The sequence below is a fragment of the Euleptes europaea genome, chromosome 12 (assembly GCF_029931775.1).
Source record: "Euleptes europaea isolate rEulEur1 chromosome 12, rEulEur1.hap1, whole genome shotgun sequence".
NCBI classification, from domain to species: domain Eukaryota; kingdom Metazoa; phylum Chordata; class Lepidosauria; order Squamata; family Sphaerodactylidae; genus Euleptes; species Euleptes europaea.
The window spans coordinates 16,316,868-16,336,717 of NC_079323.1; the positions used below are offsets into that span (position 1 = coordinate 16,316,868).

Sequence of the window (19,850 nt, forward strand, 5' to 3'; positions counted from 1 at the left end):
ATTACAGAATTGGGGAACACAGCGAATAAGAAACTATATAGGGCAGGTAAACTATAAATGATACAGAAAGTGGATTACAAGATAATGCAGTAAAAGCACATGATGTCTACAATAATCACTGCAGAAGACTATTTCATTCTATAAATGCCCTCCTGGGCTGTTCATTCTGTTACAGTTCTAATCCATTTTAAAAACCGCCCTCTTGAACATTATGATTTTGCACCTTTTGTAGAATAATAGAAGAGTGGGAGGCCATGATTGCTTTTTGTTGTGGCTCAAGAACACACAGTCAACTGCTATTGCCAAGAACCAACAAGGCACTCGGTTGTTGATGTGTGGAAGGAGTTGATGGATACCGCTATTCTTGTTTTTTCTTTCCTTTCATCTTACTTGCAGCCAAACCAGAAGGTTCTTTTCTTTATACTGTTAAATCTTTTGTGTTTCCCATCAAACTCATATTGGTTTGAGCCACTGAACAAATAGAAGTGTCCTAAAAGAAGAATGGGAATAATATAAGTTGCCTTATAGATTCAAACTAACCATCAAGTCCTATTTTAATGTTTCCTTCTTTCTCTCCTGGGTCTGGGGTGAGGGAGGGTGCACAGTGAACATCTACAAGAAGTTAATGGTGATACCTTGCAGAATTTTATTTATTTCCATGTGGTTTCTAATGCCTCCCCCTTAGGGTTGCCAACCTCCAGGCACTAGCTGGAGATCTCCTGCTATTACAACTGATCTCCAGACAATAGAGAACAGTTCACCTGCAGAAAATGGAAGCTTTGGCAATTGGACTCTATGGCATTGAAGTCCTTCTCCTCCTCAAACCCCGCCCTCCTCAGGCTGTGCCCCAAAAACCTCCCACCAGTGGCTGGCAACCCTATTCCCCCTTCATCTATGCCAATGGCCATTGTTGGTTAATGATGGTTAACTAAATACAAGTTGTATACACAAAAACACACCCAGTAGCTTTCTGCAAGCTGCTAGAAAATGTGGTTATTAACAGAGAAATGTAAAGGAAAGTATCCTCCACGCACTTGGGAGAGATGCACAGGTGTAGAGGATTTTTGAAACCAAGATTAATTATTGGTGGCAGGGCAAACCCTCACCATTTTAATATTGGTTCCACAGAACCCTTATCCTTGCCATATTGAAATATTGGTCACAATAAATTCTAGGTCTATGGAAAGCTCCCGGCCAAAGTCCACTTTCAATACTGATCACATAGTACAGTGCAAAGTTCACTAGCTGCCTAATGACCTCAGGGTAGCAGCCTTAAAGGGATTAGCTTCTTTTAATCTCATCATTCTATGTATGTTTGCTCAAAAGATTGCTGGCTACAAGGATGGAATGTGCATTGTCTTCGCTATGCCTTGATCTTGTTAATCATTAATCGTGGTATGCCTTGCCTAAAATTCCATTGTCTAAAGTATTGATCAACCTTGCTATTCATTATATGTCTTTCTTAATAAAAACCTGAGAGCTCCACTCAGATGGCAGAGCTGGTTCTCTCACCAATCAAGATACACTTGTGTGTGTTTTCCCTTCACACAGGTGTGGGTTCCTGAACCTGAGATGATCAAGGACTCTACAGACTTTAGGCCTTTCTGGGCATATAAAGAAGTTCTGGGACATGGAAGCTCCCATGGACAGTTTCTTGTAACTAGTCCTTACTTAATTTGTAGCAACACTGGGGCCACCAGCCATCACACACACACAAGTTTAAAGGCATTGATGGCTCAGCAGATTCAGTGAAACCTACTCCTGAGCCACTCCTTCATGTCACTGGTTGAACTACAGACATAATTTTAATGCCTTCTTGTTCCTGGAACAGACAGCAGCTTGGAGACCCTCAAGTGACTGATCTGCATGTTTATCATGGATGTTCTCAAATATCTCATCTTCCTAACTACACCAACTAAGGTAGCCATCCTTACTAAAGATGTTTCAAAAATACTAATATCTACGAGGATCGTATTCTGCTTACCATTATGGTGGAAGGCAGCATCCACTGGGGAGCTAATTCCAGAGAAGTCAGTAGCTATCTTTCTTGGATAACCGTTTACCACAGATCTCTTGGTTTCATCATATCTAAAGAAAGGAATTGGTTAAAAGTTAAGCAGATGCCATGGTTGTTTCACTGGCATGATAACTATAGATGTTAGAAATGCCTGCCTTGGATCCCTTTCCATATGAATCTGTCTTTGAAACAGGGAGTACCACAAAATCATGATCTTCAACATGAATCCTGTCTAACTGGCTTTAGTCCATATATCTGTATTCCCGCCATGGTGGATTATCCTTGAAGAAATCCTGCTGCTCTTAACAACATCTCACTTTCAAGGTGAGTTAATATTAACTGAACATATGAAGCTGCCTTATACTGAATGGTCCATCAAAGTCAGTATTGTCTACTCAGACAGAGGTCTTTCACAGCACCTACTCGCCTAGTCCCTTTAACTATAGATGCCGGGGATTGAACCTGAGACCTTCTGCATGCCAAGCAGATGCTCTACCACTGAGCCACAGCCCCTCCCCAAATAGACCCTTCTAAGTCCATTGAGGAGGGATGGAAGCATGGTATAGCCCGATCTCATCTGATCTCAGAAGCTAAGCCTGGTTGACCTTGGTTAGTATTTGGATGGGAGACCACCAAAGAATACCAGGGTTGCTAAGCAGAGGAAGGCACTGGCAAGCCACCTCTGTAAGTCTCTTGCCTTGCAAACCTCGGGTCACCATACGTTGGCTGCAACTTGACAGCACTTTACACCACCAAAGAATACCAGGATATGGTGATGGCTGCCATCTTGGAAAGGGAGTGGACATATCCATGGAGGAGATGGCCACTAGTATAAATGGATACTAGTCATGATGCATGCATACCTATTCTATCCAGGATCAGAGGAGCATGCCTATTATATTAGGTGCTTTGGCAGGACAATGCTGCTGCAGTTGTATTGTTTGTGGGCTTCCTAGAGGCACCTGGTTGGCTGCTGTGTGAACAGACTGCTGGACTTGATGGGCCTTGGTCTGATCCAGCATGGCCTTTCTTATGTTCTTATGTTCTAATGTATATACACACACAAGTCCATTGAAGTTAATGGGTTTAAAAGAATATAACCATGCTTAGGATTGCTCTAATATCTGAGCATTATCTTATGTCCTGATACTGCACATGTAACAAGCTCTTTTCTGAACAGTCTGTCCTTTTTGTAAGTTTATGATTTCCTGCTGGTTGTAAAAATGGTGGAGATTTCCCCCCATTTACACCCTTATCATAAGTATGTTAATTCTCAAAGGATTGTAGCATTGGGCTTAGGGCCATGTATTGTTTCAGGGCTCTCCAGGGAGATAATTTCTATTCACCTCCAGTACTGATCTCCTGAAAAGAATAATGTCCTTTTTCTTCTCCTATCATAAACAGTGGCATCGATTTTCTTAATTCTTTTGGGGAATCCCAGGGTGTGGATGTTCCTTGGGAAACCAGGCGGTATAACATTGGCCCCCATAGCCCAGTACTTCTGTCCTGTTAAAGAACAAGATTGAAAATATTGAAAGGATCTTAATGAGAAGTGCTGAGGTTTCTGCATTCCAAATCAATGCAAAGACAATTACAAAACACATTGTATCGGTGGACACAAGGAGGAAATGCCTTCTGTTTAGAAAAATAGGAATTTGGAAATAAGCAAATATGTTGCACATTAGTTCTTAAAGCTATTGGCGACGTCTTCATCTATGGTCAGCTTTATACTTATATTATTTATTTAAGGTATTTTAGTGCAGCTGCTTCAGAGTCCTGTTGGAGGTAGCTTACAATTTAAACTATGTAACAATATAAAAACAAGCCGTTAAAAACAAGCCACTGGACATAAAGAGCATAAAAACTGTCTGAGGAACAGAATTAGTGCATTCAAAAAGTCAGTAAGATAAAACCCCAAATTAGAAGCCTGGGTAAAAAGGTGTATTTTGGCCTGGCACCTATATTTCCTATTAGGGGTCAGGCAAGCCTCAAGGAGGAGGGCATTACAGAGGTGAGGTGCCACCACTAAAAATGCCATGCCTCTAGGTACCACCTGCCTTATCTCTGAACATAATCCCTTTAAATCAACAGTAAGACATACCCTGCCCTGACCTGGATGGCCCAGGCTAGCCTGACCTCGTCAGATCTCAGAAGCTAAGAAGGGTCAGCCCTGGTTATTATTTGGATGGGAAACCACCAAGGAATACCAGGGTTGCTGTGCAGAAGAAAGGCACTGGCAAATAGGATTGCCAGGTCCCTCTTCTCAACCAACGGGAGATTTTGGGGGCAGAGCCTGCAGAGGGCGGGATTTGGGGAGGGGAGGGACTTCAATGCCATAGAGTTCAATTGCCAAAGTGGCCATTTTTTTCCAGGTGATCTGATCTCTATCGGCCGGAGATCAGTTGAATTAGCAGGAGATCTCCTGCTACTACCTGGCAGTTGGCAACCCTACTGGCAAACCACCTCTGATAGTCTCTTGCCATGAAAACCCTAAAAGGGGTCACCATAAGTCGGCTGCGACTTGATGGCACTTCACACACACAAGACATACCCCCTTCTAGTAAAGCTTCAGAACTTGCAATTCATTCAGATTAATATATACCTTTAAAAATATATAAGGTTTTTTTATCTTCATCTTCATAAGCAGCATCTATGCCACCTTCCAAAGCAGGCCAGAAAGTAGAAATATGATATTGTTCAATATCTATTTTCTCAGGATTCATCCGCCACATCAAGCTGAGAGAAGAAAATGGCAACACATATATCTTTCATTCCAATTATATTCAAAATGCCATCTAACAAAGTTTTTGTGCGTACTCCTTGAATGCTTGAAAACCTGAACTGAAGGCTGTATTACAAATCCACCACACCAGTTAATGCTAAATGCAACTAAGTACTAATGGTAAAAACTATCTCGCCCATAAAAGATGGTGTGTCAAAATGTTTAATAGAGGTATACCATGGTTGCTTCTTGTTTCAGATAGGAAACTAACAGTGCCATCCTAAGCAGGGTTGCACCCTATTGAATTCAATGGGCTTAGAAGGGCTTGAATTTTGTTTAGGATTGCACTGTAATTCTGTGAGCTCATTGTTAACTCACTGTATTTGCACATAATATCCATGCTTTTAATGCTTGACAGTCAACCTATTCCTGATGACTGAATTTGCACATGAAAATAGTTTTTACCAAACCTTTTTTCTAATTATTTCAGAGAATGGAGACTGCAGCACAGAGCAGAAGAAAGCTAAAAGAATAATCTCTTTATCCTTTCATTTCCCCCTCCATATATTTTCTGATAAAAATGGAAACAGAGCTATGGGGTGAGGTATTTTGAGAATTAAAAGATGGACAAAGAGGAAAGGGTTAGGGAGCCTTTCTACCCTGTTACTGGAAGTCTTTGGATCAATATTTGATCATTCACGGCCCTTTAAAAATTAAATTAAGTGAGGAAATTAACTCACATGACTATTTCAAAGCTTGGTCCTCATTTACCTGTCTTTAAAGAACAACATTTCCCCTTGGAGAGTGGTAACAGAATCAAAAGTCAGGTTAGGGTCACAAATGTCTATTGAACATTCTTCTGCTGGAATGTTTGTTGGCAATATGGGGAATGTTAGCTGATTATCATCTTCTTCAGGGGGTCCTTTAAAAAAGAGCAAAAGAGAAGAAAAATTAGGATTTGGAAAAAAGTAACTTAAGTGGCAGGGAGTCATAATTTAAGATTCCTTGTAACAGAACATACACACACACACACACACACACACCTCTTAACCTGCAGGATGGGATCCATCTCTTCTCATGCTCTCCTGAAAGGAGAAGGCAACTGTTCCTCTTTGACATCCTGCAAAAGTTGCCCATTATCCAAATTGCTTTCAAATCAATCATACTGGTTTCTCTCAGAATCAATCTGTTTTTTGCAAGGGTGAAGGAACCACTTTACATCCCAAAGGAAAGTTGGTATCACCTCAAATCCCCTCAAACATAGTAATTTTACTTAGAATTAGTCCGCACATGGAGCTGGCAACCTGTACTTACCATAAAGAGACTGAATACCATTGATGTCATCTTGGTGAAGCCTGACCTTGGTGGGGTCCACAGCGTTGTAGATTGGAAACATCAGAGCCTCCTGAATATTGGAATGGTCAAGACCTAATGCATGGCCAAACTCATGGGCAGCAACGTGGAAAAGGTTGATTCCTAAAAGAAAACAGGAAGATCATGAAGATTCCTCCTTAAGACACTATCTATCAACAAAGGAACTAGGAGTGATTCCTTCCTGTTTTTTTTTTCTCCTGTCCCGGTCCTTCCATTTTTCCTTTATTCGCTTTTTCTTCTTTGTTTTTGTGTATTGTTCTGCCATTGGGTTCTTCAGTTTCCCAGGGGATTTCTGCCTTATATCGTGGGGTCCTTGGGGAGGGAGGTTGTGAACTTAATGGAAGAAAATGTTTTCCTGAAATGTTATCCTCCTGCTTCCCAGAAACTGAAAAGTCTAAATCCCTAAAGAAATTTAATCAATAAAAGGATCTGTCCATCTGTCTGTCCATCCATAAATCTGTCTGTCTGTCTGTAGCATGCATAAGACATTAGTGAATGAAGCTAGGAGTTTCAAAATTGGCCACCAGTGTCAGGATGATTTTGGGAGAGGCAGTGCCAAACGTGAAGGGAATCAGAATATCCTGACCCACATAATCTCCAGAACCCCCTACCACCTGCTTTTTGCTTTGGAAGCAATAGTTGTCTCTGGCAGGCACAACTTACCAGAAAATAAAGTTAGGCATCTGAAAATTGGTCACCAATTTCAGGATGATGATTGGAGTCACAGTGTCAAAATGTAAGGGAATTGGGACATCCTGACCCAGGTTATCCCCAGAAGCTCCCTGATGCTTTTTACAATGGAAGCTGCACTTGTCTGTGGCAAACATAACTCATCAGAAAATAAACCTAGACATTTCAAAATTGGTCACCATCTTGAGGATGATCATGGGACCTGCAGTGCTAAAAATGAAGGGAATCATACCATCCTGGCAGAGGTAAGCTCCATAACGTCGCTCTGATATTTGGAAGCAAAGGTTTACTCTCAAGAAGCCAGAAAAGTACTGGCATCACAGGCAGGGAGTATGGAAAATATCCCCTCCATGACAAAGCAAAGGGGGTTAATAAAGTCCCTTAGCTATCACAGCCAGTGTGGTATAGTGGCTAGAGTGTCAGACTAGGATCTAGGAGACTCGGGATTTAATCCTGTTTCAGCCACAGAAGCATGCTGGGTAATTGGCCAGTCACATCCACTCACCCTTATCTAACTCACTTTTTAGGATGAAATGAGAGACAGGAAAAAGATGGGGTATGACATTAGTTACCAATCTAATTTTGCGTACAGCTTGCTAACAAAAGATGATCTCTCTTGCTGGTTCTTCATCAGGCATTGCTGCAACTCTTTTAGCAGGAGGTAGAACTGCCCATTCAGTATTCAAACTGCTGTTAACTATCACAAGGGTAGCAAGCTATGGGTGTGGGCACATCTGTAATGATTATCTAAAAGCCACTACAAGAACATGTTCATTGGGATGCATTAATGCCAAAAAAGACACAAAAGTACCTATTGTATGCTTTGTCCAGTTTTCGTCCTCATCAAAATGAGCATATCCTCCATCGGCAGGTGAGAAGGCATGGGCCAGCTTTCCACCAGGTCCATCAAAGGAAGGGTCAAGGGGAATATTGCTGTGTTCTTGAAAGGACAAAGAAAAAATATAAATCCTCCCACTCTGGATTGGTCCTGACCTGGATGGTCCAGGCTAGCCTGATCTCATCAGATCTCAGAAGCTAAGAAGGATTGGTCCTGGTTAGTACTTGGATGGGATTCCACCAAGGATTACTAGGATTGTTATGCAGAGAAAGGTAATGGCAAACCACCTCTGTTCATCTCTTGTCTTGAAAACCCTATTGGGTTGCCATAAGTCAGTTGTGACTTGATGGCACTTTACACAAACACACACTCTGGATGACAGGTAAATCTCCCAATGCTATTTTTTGATATGATTTACTTACCTCTAGAACCAAAAGAGATCTGTATATCTGCAGAGTCCCCAGATATCCTGGTGAAAGTCAAGGGAGTCACATCACTCCACAGTTTCCAGGCTCTCTCAATAGCTTCATCTACGTCATCCTGAGCCATGTCTGGTGTGTAGTTCTGAATGCTTGAAAACAGAAAGTAGCAAAAGATATGAATCTCTGAAATAAAGTGTCAGTTTCAGGTAAACCAAGTATTCAGGGATCATCTGCCCTTGTGTTGTATTGGATAAAGTGTTGGGCTTCCTCCACGAAGAGCTGGGTTCAAATAAATCCCTTCTTAGCCATTCAACTTGCTGGTGCTCTTGGCCGTATCACCTTCCTCAGGCTAATCAGTCTCACAGGCCTCACCCTTCCAAATAGGGTTGCCAACTGCCAGGTACTAGCTGGAGATCTCCTGCTATTACAACTGATCTCCAGCCGATAGATACCTGTTCACCTGGAGAAAATGGGTGCTTTGGCAATTGGAGTCTATGGCATTGAAGTCTCTCCCTTCCCCAAACCCCTCCCTCATCAGGCTCCACCCAAAAACCTCCCACCGGTGGCAAAGAGGGACCTGGCATCCCTACTTCCGAATCACTGGGTGATTCTGGGCCAGTCACATACTTTTAGCCTAACAGGGTTGTTGTGAGGGCAAAAAGGAGGAGAGGAAAATAAAGTAAATAAAGTAAATAAATAATAAATATAGCTGAAGATGGGAGGCAGGTAAAAGGTAGGTTGGAAGGGTTGCCAGTTCCGGATTGGGAAATACCTGGAGATTTGGGGCGTGGAGCCTGAGGAGGGTGGGGTTTGGAGAGGGTGGCACTTCAATGGGGCATAATGCCATAAAGTCTACCTTCCAAAGAGGCCATTTTCTCCAGGTGAACTGATCTCTGTTGCCTGGAGATGAGATCTCCAGACACCACCTGGAAGTAGGCGAGCCTATAAGTTGGTGAATGGCTGAGAAGGAGAGGAAGAGGCAGGGGGAAAGGAGAGGATATGGGGAATGCTGGGAATGGGGAGGAGAGGATTACATGAGAAATGCAGGGAGAGGATTACATGAGAAATTGAGGTGCCCACCCCAAAAGTCCTTGAGGGTTCCCTACCATGCAAGTGATCCTAGCCCAGTGGCTGGAACCACAGAACCGTGAGTGACATAGTTTTCCTAGGTAGAAGCTGTCGGTGTGGGGGGGGGAGCTGAATACAGGGGGCAGATAAAGGTAAGTTGGCTGTTGGGTGGGAAGGAGAGAAGGAAGCAGGAAAAGGGGAGATACTATAGGGGCTTTCAAGGAAGGGAAAGAGGAAATAATGGGGGAGGGGAAATGATATGCCTCCCTGTAGTTCTTGCAGGTTCCCACTTGTCTTACCTATATGTCAGGTTTTTCTTTGACCATTTTGGAGACAGAGGAAAGGTTTTGTACTCCCCTATATCAGGAATCCCGCATCTGGGGGCCTTTATTACAGCCAAGGTTCTTGAGTCCAGATTGCCTGTCACTTCCAGTTGAAAGAATTCCTGCATTTGCCGTAGTTGGTTACCAACGATATTATTGTCGGTGCTTCTTATGACACGATTTGCCTCTGAATCAGGATAGTGACTGTCCAGATATGTCTAATGGAAAGAAAAGATGTGTTTGGTTGTTTATGGAATTCTGTTACATGCAAAATAGCAATTTGAAATGGTGCTAACTCCTTAAGGAACATTATACCATTGTACAGTTACGGAAGCTGGAGCCAATGAGCAGTGATTTATTGAAAGCCTACATTGGTGTATGTTGAATATTGAACTGAACATAAATGTCTCCATAAGTATAATCAAAGTTACAGTCACTGTAAATTAACACAGCCATCTAACAATTCCCAATCAAAAGAGCTAGATTTGAGTCCAATAACACCTTAGAGATGAACAAGATTCTCAGGGTATAAGCTTTCAAGAGTCAAAGCTCTCTTCATCAGACGCAAGTAGGAATGAACCCTGATCCCTTATATCCCTGTCATAAGCTGGGAGAGGTGTTGCAAAGAAGGGAGTCAGGATGCGAAGGTACAATATAAAATGTAATCAACTTAATTAAAGGAGGCGGGAAATGCTTATTGGCAGAAAATTAGCATCTGTAGTGAGATAAGAATCCTATGTCCCTGTTCAGCCCCAGGGAAGGTCCATAGTTCTGAATTTGTGATTGAACTCATTCAGCAATCTCACATTGTAATCTCCTCTTGAAGCTTCTCTCTTCGACGACTGCTGCTCTTAGATAAGCACTGATACTTCCTAGCAGATTATAATGTCCTTCCATATTCCCAATCAGCCTGCTCTCAGCTGCATAAGTCATCCATTACCAATTCTTACCTTGGCCAATTGTATATCCTCTTCTGTGACTTGTTCCGTTTTTGAGACAATGGGCAAAGCGCTTGAAAATGCTCCACAGAGGGCAATCATGAGTAGGAAGCACTTCATTTTCCCTTCAGTCTTGGTCACAAAACTTTTCTGCCTCTGTCTGAGAATCTGGTGGTGTGCCTCATTGGCCCTATATATATATATTCCCCGTCTATGCTTGTTTGTGGCATAACATTCAAAGAATAATGACTCACTACATTACAACATCCTCTGATTGCTAATGCATTGAAAGTATGCATACATAGAAATTATTCATCTTTTACTGAATAATTAGTGTTTTGTGTTTAAGGAACACAGTTCCTTAAAATATAAAATATACACATGCTGCTCAGGTAATCTCTAATAAGGTGGTTGGAATTCTAGTCACACAATTTTTTTAGCTTATGCATTCAGAAGCTAGAAAATGAAAGATCCAGGTGGGATATTTAGAATCTACCCAATTTGCACTCTCTTGTCTTTTTACAGTGCAATCCTAAAGGGGGGCGAAAGCCTTTAGGAGGTGGCATGACCCCTGCGGCGGTGTAAATATCACTTGTGCTGGCTACATGGGCATTTACTCCAGCGCTGGGCTACTTACGCTGCCACCACGGAGTGGCGCAACAGACTCAGGCAGGGGTGGTGGCAGTATTTGTCCAGTGCAGGGGCTCATGCAGCACCCAAAGATGTGTTCCTGGGGGCAGGGCTGATTGTAGTCAGGTCCCTGAGTCCTTTCACCCCAGGAATGCCCCCTTTTGCTGGCACAAACTTGCGCCTATAAAAATGGTGGCACAGCCCCATGAAACTGTATGGAGCAGCTTCACTGGGTTTGGGGGATATTACATTTTCGGCTTGCCTGGGAGGCGACCAGCTCCCTACACCAGCATCCATGGCACTTGCACAGTGCAAAGTGGCATGGACACTGACATAGTGCTACTTGCAGCAGTGCCCCAGGACTGGCGTGGCAGAGCAGCCTATGGGCACTGGCTCGGCCTCCCGCCGGTGTCCTGCTGGTGCAAGTGCTCATACCAGCAGCCAGGGAGGCATTCCCAGGGCATTCCGGGGGCGGGACCGCTGGTAGGTGGCCTCCTAACCCCTTCCAGCTCAGGAACGCCCCCTCCAGAACAGCGTTGCTGCACCAGGTTTTTCCTGACGCAGCTTCGCTGTTCTCAATGGGGCAAAATGCCCATTTTTTATTTTTCAAATTTCAAATACTTTTTTAGCCTTTCGGTGTCCATAGAACCTCTTTGGAGGCTCCATGGTACTGGCGCCATGGCTATGTTGTCCCCGGCTGCCAAAAGGCTCAGGAATGAGCTGTGAGTCACCTTGACATATGTGTGTGTGTTAAGTGTCGTCAAGTCATTTCCGACTCATGGTGACCCTATGAATCAATGTCCTCCAAAGTGTCCTATCCTTAACAGCCTTGCTCAGATCTTGCAAATTGAGGGCTGTGGCTTCCTTTATAGAGTCAATCAATCTCTTGTTGGGTCTTCCTCTTTTCCTGCTGCCTTCAACTTTTCCTAACATGTATGTCTCTTCCAGTGACTCTTGTCTTCTCATAATATGTCCAAAGTACGACAGCCTCAGTTTAGTGATTTTAGCTTCTAGGGTCAGCTCAGGCTTGATTTGATCTAAAACCCACTGATTTGGTTTTTTTTTCTTTTTTTGGCGGTCCAGGGTATCCGTAACACTCTCCTCCAACACCACATTTCCAAAGAATCTACTTTCTTCCTATCAGCTTTCTTCATTGTCTGGCTCTCACACCCATACATAGTAATAGGGAATTCGATGGCATGAATTAATGTAGTCTTGGTGGCCAGTGACACATCCTTACACTTCAGAATATTTTCTAGCTCCTTCATGGCTGCCCTTCCCAGTCTCAATCTCCTTCTGATTTCTTGGCTGCAGTCTCCTTTTTGGTTGATGATGGAACCAAGGAATAGAAAGTCTTCAACAATTTCAATTTCCTCATTGTCAACCTTAAAGTTGTGTAATTCTCCTGTAGTCATTACTTTTGTCTTCTTGATGTTCAACTGCAGTCCTGCTTTGGCACTTTCTCTTTTAACTTTCAGCAGTAGTCATTTCAAGTCCTCGCTATTTTCTGCCAGTAATGTAGTATCATCGGCATATCTCAAATTGTTAATGTTCTTCCCTCCAATTTTCACTCCACCTTCCTCTAAATCTAATCCAGCTTTCCTAATGATATGTTCTGCATACAGATTGAAGAAGTAGGGAGATAAAATATATCCTTGTCTAACACCTTTGCCAATTGGAACCCATTCTGTTTCTCCATATTCTGTCCTAACCGTGGCCTCTTGTCCAAAATACAGGTTGCGCATCAAAACAATCAAATGTTTCCTTTAAAACCAGCCACAGCTTTTCATGATCCACACAGTCAAAAGCTTTGCTGTAATCTATGAAACACAAGCTGATTTTCTTCTGAAATTCTCTCGTACACACCACTAACAACGTAAGTTTGCAATATGATCTCTAGTGCCTCTTCCTCTTCTGAATCCAGCTTGAACATCAGGCATTTCTCATTCCACATATGGTAACAATCTTTGTTGTAGGGTTTTCAGCATCACTTTACTTGCACGAGAAATTAATGTGATGGTTCGATAGTTGCTGCAATCTTTGACATCTCCTTTCTTGGGAATTGGGATGTAAACTGATTGTTTCCAGTCTGTGGGCCATTGTTTTGTTTTCCATATTTGTTGGCATATTCTTGTCAAGATTTTGATGGACTCCGTTTCTGTGGCTTGACATATATTGTATTGCAAATAAGGAATAGAATAAGAAATTTCCTTTGATTTTAGTCTATTCTTCCACGACAGGTCTTTGACTTGTCACCCTAAGTTTTATGGAACTAGAGAAACTGATGGGAAGAAAGAAGCTATTGTCAACTAACATGGCAAGAAGCTATGAAGTTTCTGTAAGAAACACCTGTAAACCATAAAGACATGCTCTCTTTTAAAAAATCAAATCAAATAATGAACGCAAGAAGTTCCATTCATTGTATTTGTTAGAGCAACACAAACAAATTGGAATCACAATGAATGAAGGCATGCCATTATTTCATTTGTACAATGGCTCCTGGAAATCTTGTTCCAAATTTATGGTGATGTGGTATATTTACTTAGTGGTAAACAGTGAGCACAGGTTCAAATAAACTCTCCTTTTTATTATTTCACACATTCCTAGAGAGTAACTTGGGTCAAACTAAGCTACAATGGCAATTTTTTTAATAAATATTTTTTATTGGTTTTTAATAATAAATGGGATACAGAAGGAAAGAAGGGCAAGGAAATAAGAAAAAAGAAAATATAGATAGATAGATAGATAGATAGATAGATAGATAGATAGATAGATAGATAGATAGATAGATATTATACAATATTAATATATCTAATACCGCCCCCTTATAGGGTGTCATAATACATTAACTTATTAATTGGTTGTATTCGATCTCAAATATGAATCTGCTGAGTCTTGTAAGGTGTTGTCATTTTTTGGTTTTAATATATTCGTAGAAGGATTTCCATTTGTCTCTATTTTGTTTTTGAGTTTCTTTCTGTAGTGTTTCATTTAATTGTGCCATTGTTATGTATTCGTATGCTTTGTCAATCCAGGTCTCGATTTGTGGTATTCTATTTGTTTTCCATAGTGATGCTAAAACTATCCTTGCAACTGTAACTAAATATTTTAACATATCTTGTTGGTCCTTGTCGATGCTATCTGGGGTGGCAAATTTTTAATGGCATTTTTTTTAATTTTTAAATATTTTCTCCTGGAACACTGCACACTGAAGACAACTCATGGTGGCCCGATTTATCTTATTGTTATGATTATTAAAATAAAATGTTATATGAAGTCATAGAAAGAATAGCAATAAAGCCTGCTAGTTAGTCTGTTAAAACCTTTCAAGTTAATTCTATACACTGATTTTTCACATACACACACACACACACACACACATGTATACACAAAACACACATATTACTTCAGAGCCACAAAAAGGAAAAAATATATACACACCTCAGAGTTCACTGGAACCCTGACTGTAGTCTGATGCAACAGTCCACGAATGCCTGCCCTCTGTAGTTAAACAGAAAACAACTCTACTCAGAACTGATTTAGAGAGATTTCTAAAATTGAGAGGGCTGTGGAGGGGAGGGGGCATGACTCAATGGTAGAGCATCTGCTTGGCATGCAGAAGGTCCCAGGTTCAATCCCCGGCATCTCCAGTTAAAGGGACTAGACAAATAGGTGATGTGAAAGACCTCTGCCTGAGACCCTGGAGAGCCACTGCCAGTCTGAGTAGACAATACTGACTTTGACGGACCAAGGGCCTGGTTCAGTATAAGGCAGCTTCATGTGTTCATGTGAGACCACCCCATTCTGGGTTATGTTTCTTGCAGTGCTTTCTTAGGCACATTAATGCCTTCATAAACCCATTGGTTTCAATACATTTGGAAGGGTTTAAATTCAGTTTAGAATTGCTCTATTAGCCATGCACAAGCATTACCATAAAATGGAATCTATCTGGCTTTTATTTGATGATGAAATGTCTATAAATCTAAAATATCCCTAACATCACATACACTTTGGACCAAATTAGAAAGAAAGAAAAAGAGAGAGTCAGGAATCTCTGTCTGGAATGACTGCACATGGATCAGCCCATCTCAGATCAAAATTATTCCAAATAAGGAACTCTAAATGCAGGGTTGGTGGTTTTAACAGAATGATTGTGACATATGAAGAATGGGGGAACGGAAATATTCACTTTGACTTTGAGCCATTACTTCATGAAAAGGAACCGTGACTTGGCAGTCGAGTGACAAATACAAACTGAATCATCTTCTGAACCCCTAGCTTTAAATAATACCCTAATCTGGATTAAAATAGGGAGAAACAACAAACTGGGAATTGATAGGGTAAACTAAAGTTAGATGTTATTGTGATAAGGAATGAGAACTCCCCTCCTCTCCAGTTTGTGGCCCCCTATGCCTGCTTCCCCAGACCCGTTTAGTCCTGGCTAGCCCAATCTCATCAGATTTTGTAAACTAAGCAAGGTAGGTCCTGGTTAGCACTTGGATGGGAGGCCCCCAAGGAAGGCCAGTGTTGCTACACAGAGGCAGGCAAGGGAAAACCACCTCTTGTTTGTCTCTTGCCTTGAAAACCCTACAGGGTTCCATAAATCTGCTACACTTTGACTGCACTTTCTACCACCGGTGTGGTATAGTGGTTTGGAGTGGTGGACTCTAATCTGGAGAACCGGGTTTGATTCCCCACTCCTCCACATGAGCGGCGCATGCTAATCTGGTGAACCGGGTTGGTTTCCCCACTCCTGCACATGAAACCAGCTGGGTGACCTTGGGCTAGTCACAGCTCATAGAGATCTCTCAGCCCCACCTATCTCACAGAATGTCTGTTGTGGGGAGGGGAGGGGAAGGGAAGGTGATTGTAAGCTGGTTTGAATCTGCCTTAAGTGGTAGAGAAAGTCAGCATATAAAAACCAACTCTTCTTCTACCACGGTGGCTTTAAACAACAAATGCCAAGACTGGTTGGTTTGGCAAATTTTATGTCACCTCTCCAGGTGCTGGTGACCTGCAATTAACATGTGTTTATTTAGATATTTCACTCCAAGGTTGCCACAGAAAGTAGGCTCCGAAGTTGCTCAGAAAGAATATTTTAGGGGAACTATAATATTTAAATCAGCAACAATATGTATATACGCAACTGTCTGTAACATTTTAAAAAATTTATTCATGTAATTCTGGGTGTTGTGGGTTATACATTTTGTATGGTTTCAATCTGAACATTGTTACAGTCTGTGACTATAACATTAATAATAAAATTGATTGAAATTGAATATTTCACTTCATTTTCCTCCTGTTCTGGGGACTCAGCATGGCTTATAAAATTTAATTCCCATACAGTACAAATGAAACAAAAATATACCATCCAACAAATCCCTATCTTGAAACTGGTCCCAAGGATGTCTTGGGCTACTGTTGGTTCAAGCCCAGCACACACAAGGCAATAGGCAGGAAGCATTGGGCTACAATACCTTTGGCTCATGCCTCTGGCCAATCCTAGGCAAATCAAATCAAATCACACCTTTATTTGGCATAAAGCCAAACCTAGGTTTCAAATACATTTTTTTAGGGCACTGAATAAGTGAGGTTCCAAGGCAGAAGAGGTAGCGGAGTGAGGCATACATCTCGAGTGAGAGAAGAAACTGAAGCCAAGGGAAATCAAAGTGAGGCTAATTCAATTTCACATGACCAAGCACAGGATTGGACTGAAAAGGTTTTATGGGTTGTGTTGTGAAAAAAGAGGGCTGTGCGAGCCACCAAAGCAAAGATGGGCAAAAGAAGCCAATGGTGCAGTGGGAAAGAGAATTGTTAATTAATTGACTGATTGATCATAACAATGCCCTGACCTGGATGGACCAGGCAGGTCTGACCTCATTAGATGTACCCAGCTGAGCTGTTTTGACTTGCTCTCAAGCACAGAAATCCCCTACCCTAGAGGGGTTGCCGGACTCTGCCATTGTCCCCATCTTAGAGGGGGTACCAGACTCCTCCCCTGATGTGCCCTCTTGGAGGGGCTACCGGATGCCTTTAAGGTCGCTTTAGTGAAAGTCTGTCAAGCGGAAAGAGCTGCGTGCAAATAATCTGCCAGACAAACTGATGCAGAGGGGGGCGTTTTGGTTTAAAGAAAATAAGCTGTATGTGCCTACTTCTTTGCGGAGGGAGGTGATGGATTGGGGCCATGGTTTCAAAGTGGCTGGGCACTTTGGGTTCGTAAAGACCCTGCATTTGTTACGCAGGCAATTCTGATGGCCAGGGATGAGAACAGACTTAGACTCTTTCATTCGCAGCTGCCCTACGTGCGCTACAGCCAAAAGGGTGGTGGGGAAGCCTCCTGGACTTTTGAAGCCGTTGGAGACGCCTTCGGCTCCCTGGGAAGTCATCGCCATGGACTTTATCACGGACCTTCTTCCCAGTCAGGGAAAAATGGTTCTTTGGGTAGTTACGGACCTTTTCTCCAAACAAGCGCATTTCGTCCCTTGTACGAGACTGCCCTCAGCGCAAAAATTGGCAAAGATGTTTGTGTCACATGTCTTTAAATATCACTCGTTTCCGATGGGGGCACAATACGTGGCTAAGTTTTGGAAAGCATTTCTGAAATTGGTGGGGGTGGAACAAGCATTGTCTAGCGCTGTCGTGGTACAGGCGAGGAGCGAGGGCTGTAAGCGTAGTCTGGGGAACAGTCCAAGGTCATTCACAGTGAAGGCAGAGTCCGAGATATCAATACAGGCAAGGGAAGTCCAAAGCGTTAGTCAGAGCCAGTCCAAGAAGTCAGGATACCAGGAATCCAATGGATAGCAGGGAAACAAGGCAGGTAAACAAGGCAGGTACTCAAGGAGGTTGGTGACAAGTTGCTTGCACAACAGCCAAGCCTAACTGATGGCTTAAATCCCTTCCCCTGCTGCTGTAGCAGCCAGCTGATGCTGATGAGGCTGAGTTCACAGGTGGTGCTTCAGCCCTGATCTTCCTCATCACTGCTACTGGGGAGGTTCCTCTGTAAAGCCTTCAGCCTAGCACTCTGCCGTCTCTGCTGCATTGCCAGACGGACCTGTTTTCTTCTCTGCTCCAGTGACCCTGGCGAGGCCTCTGGAGACACTGCATGTTGCAAGGTGTCAGGTCCAACTGGAGTCCTTGAGCTGGCTGGCTGCAGACATGGTGAGTCATCTCCTGACCTTGGCTGATCCTCCACTCCGGCAGGCTGTAGGCCCTGTGGTTTTTCCTGTGGGACTTCTGCCTGTCCCTCGTCGTCAGAGGAGGTCTCTGCAGGCTGACTCATGACAAGCGCATACCACCCCCAGACCGATGGACAAACAGAACGTGTCAATTCAGTGTTAGAATATTATTTGCGTTGCTATGTGAATTACCACCAAGACGATTGGGTAGATCTTCTACCCTTTGCAGAGTATGCTTACAATAATGCCTCCTATCAATCCACAGGTTACAGCCCGTTCCGTGTAGTATATGGTAAAGAGTTTGGGCCATTTGGCAATGTGGATCTGTCAGGGGAGGGGGATGATGCTGAAATAGCTGATTGGGTAAACGTGGTAAGAGACACCTGGCCCTGGTTGCAAAAGAATCTGGAGCGGGCCAAAAACAAGTACAAAGCACAAGCTGACAAACATCCGTTCCCGGGGTGGGACATCAAGGTGGGGGATCAGGTTTACCTGTCCACAGAAAACCTGCGCTCCCTCCGCCCCAGCAAAAAATTGAGTGAAAAATATATGGGACCTTTTCCAGTGTCACTGATTATTAATGAAGTCACAGTGGAACTAAGCCTTCCCATTCCCTGAGGGGAATCCACCCCACGTTTCATATCAGCCTTCTGAAGAAGTATATACCCAACCCTGAGTGGCATCCTGAACCCCCGCCAGAAGTTCCAGTATTGGTGGGGGGTGGGAGAACACTTCGAAGTGTCCAAAATTCTACATTCCCGCATATGCAGGGGGGTCCTCTACTATCTGGTTCGTTGGAAACACTTAGGTGCTGGTCATGATGAATGGGTTGCCGAACCTCACGTAGCAGCCCTCCGACTGGTTCATCAGTTCCAGGACACCTATCCCCACAAGCCTCGCCCAGCTGTGGAATGGGAGGGGGCCCTGGGGGGCAGAATGACAGGTTCTGACTAAAGTCACCTGAAGAAGGGCTCTTGGCAGGACCCAGGCCAGAGACTGGCTTCAGGTCAAGTTCTGGTTCACATGCCACAAACTCTGTGTATAGTTTCTCATCCTGTTATTCTCTCAGCCTGCAATCCCCAGCTGTTGTCTACTGTGCCCTGGGAACGTTATCTTGGAATTCTTTCACTTTGTGAAAGAAGGCTGCCATTAGCAGCCTTCTTCGTTTTGTAGACAGTCAGCTCTTTTATTTACCTTATTGCTCCTAATAAAGTATTATTGCTGGATGAATCTGCTTTTGAGGAATGCTAGAGGTAAACGCCTGATTCTGACACTCAGAAGTTAAGCAGGGTTGGCCCTGGTTAGCGCTTGGATGGGAGACTACCAAGGAAGTCCAAGGTCACTATGCAAGCAGTGGAAAACCACCTTTGTTTGTCTCTTGCCTTGAAAACCCTATGGGGTTTCCATGAGTTGGCTGTGATTTGATGGCAGTTTACACACACATTGTAATGGGTCAGCCTGCTGAGGCTTCCTCAGATGAAGAGGACCTGAAGCAGAAGGTAGTGAAAGAGAGAAACAGCAGCAGGCTAAGCAACCACAAGCAGAAGGGTCCTCCCTGGTGTCTACAGCCACCCAGCACAGGGGACTTACCTATGCCAGAAGCCTTAGGCAGTGTCACCAGAAAGCCCCCAACAGCCACTGGAGCAGAGGTAC

At 43.2% G+C, this 19,850-nt stretch overlaps 1 protein-coding gene across 1 annotated transcript; it reads right to left on the reverse strand.

The window, feature by feature from the left end:
• Nucleotides 1-386: 386 nt before the first annotated feature.
• LOC130485501 (stromelysin-1-like) lies at nucleotides 387-10,512 on the reverse strand. The gene is made up of 10 exons (XM_056858705.1): nucleotides 10,405-10,512; nucleotides 9,431-9,672; nucleotides 8,064-8,212; nucleotides 7,615-7,743; nucleotides 6,054-6,215; nucleotides 5,511-5,661; nucleotides 4,620-4,753; nucleotides 3,364-3,523; nucleotides 1,985-2,088; nucleotides 387-490 (listed from the first exon to the last, which is right to left on the reverse strand). Exons 1-10 carry the CDS (start codon nucleotides 10,510-10,512, stop codon nucleotides 387-389), a joined length of 1,443 nt encoding a protein of 480 aa, XP_056714683.1.
• Between the last annotated feature and the right edge of the window lie 9,338 nt (nucleotides 10,513-19,850).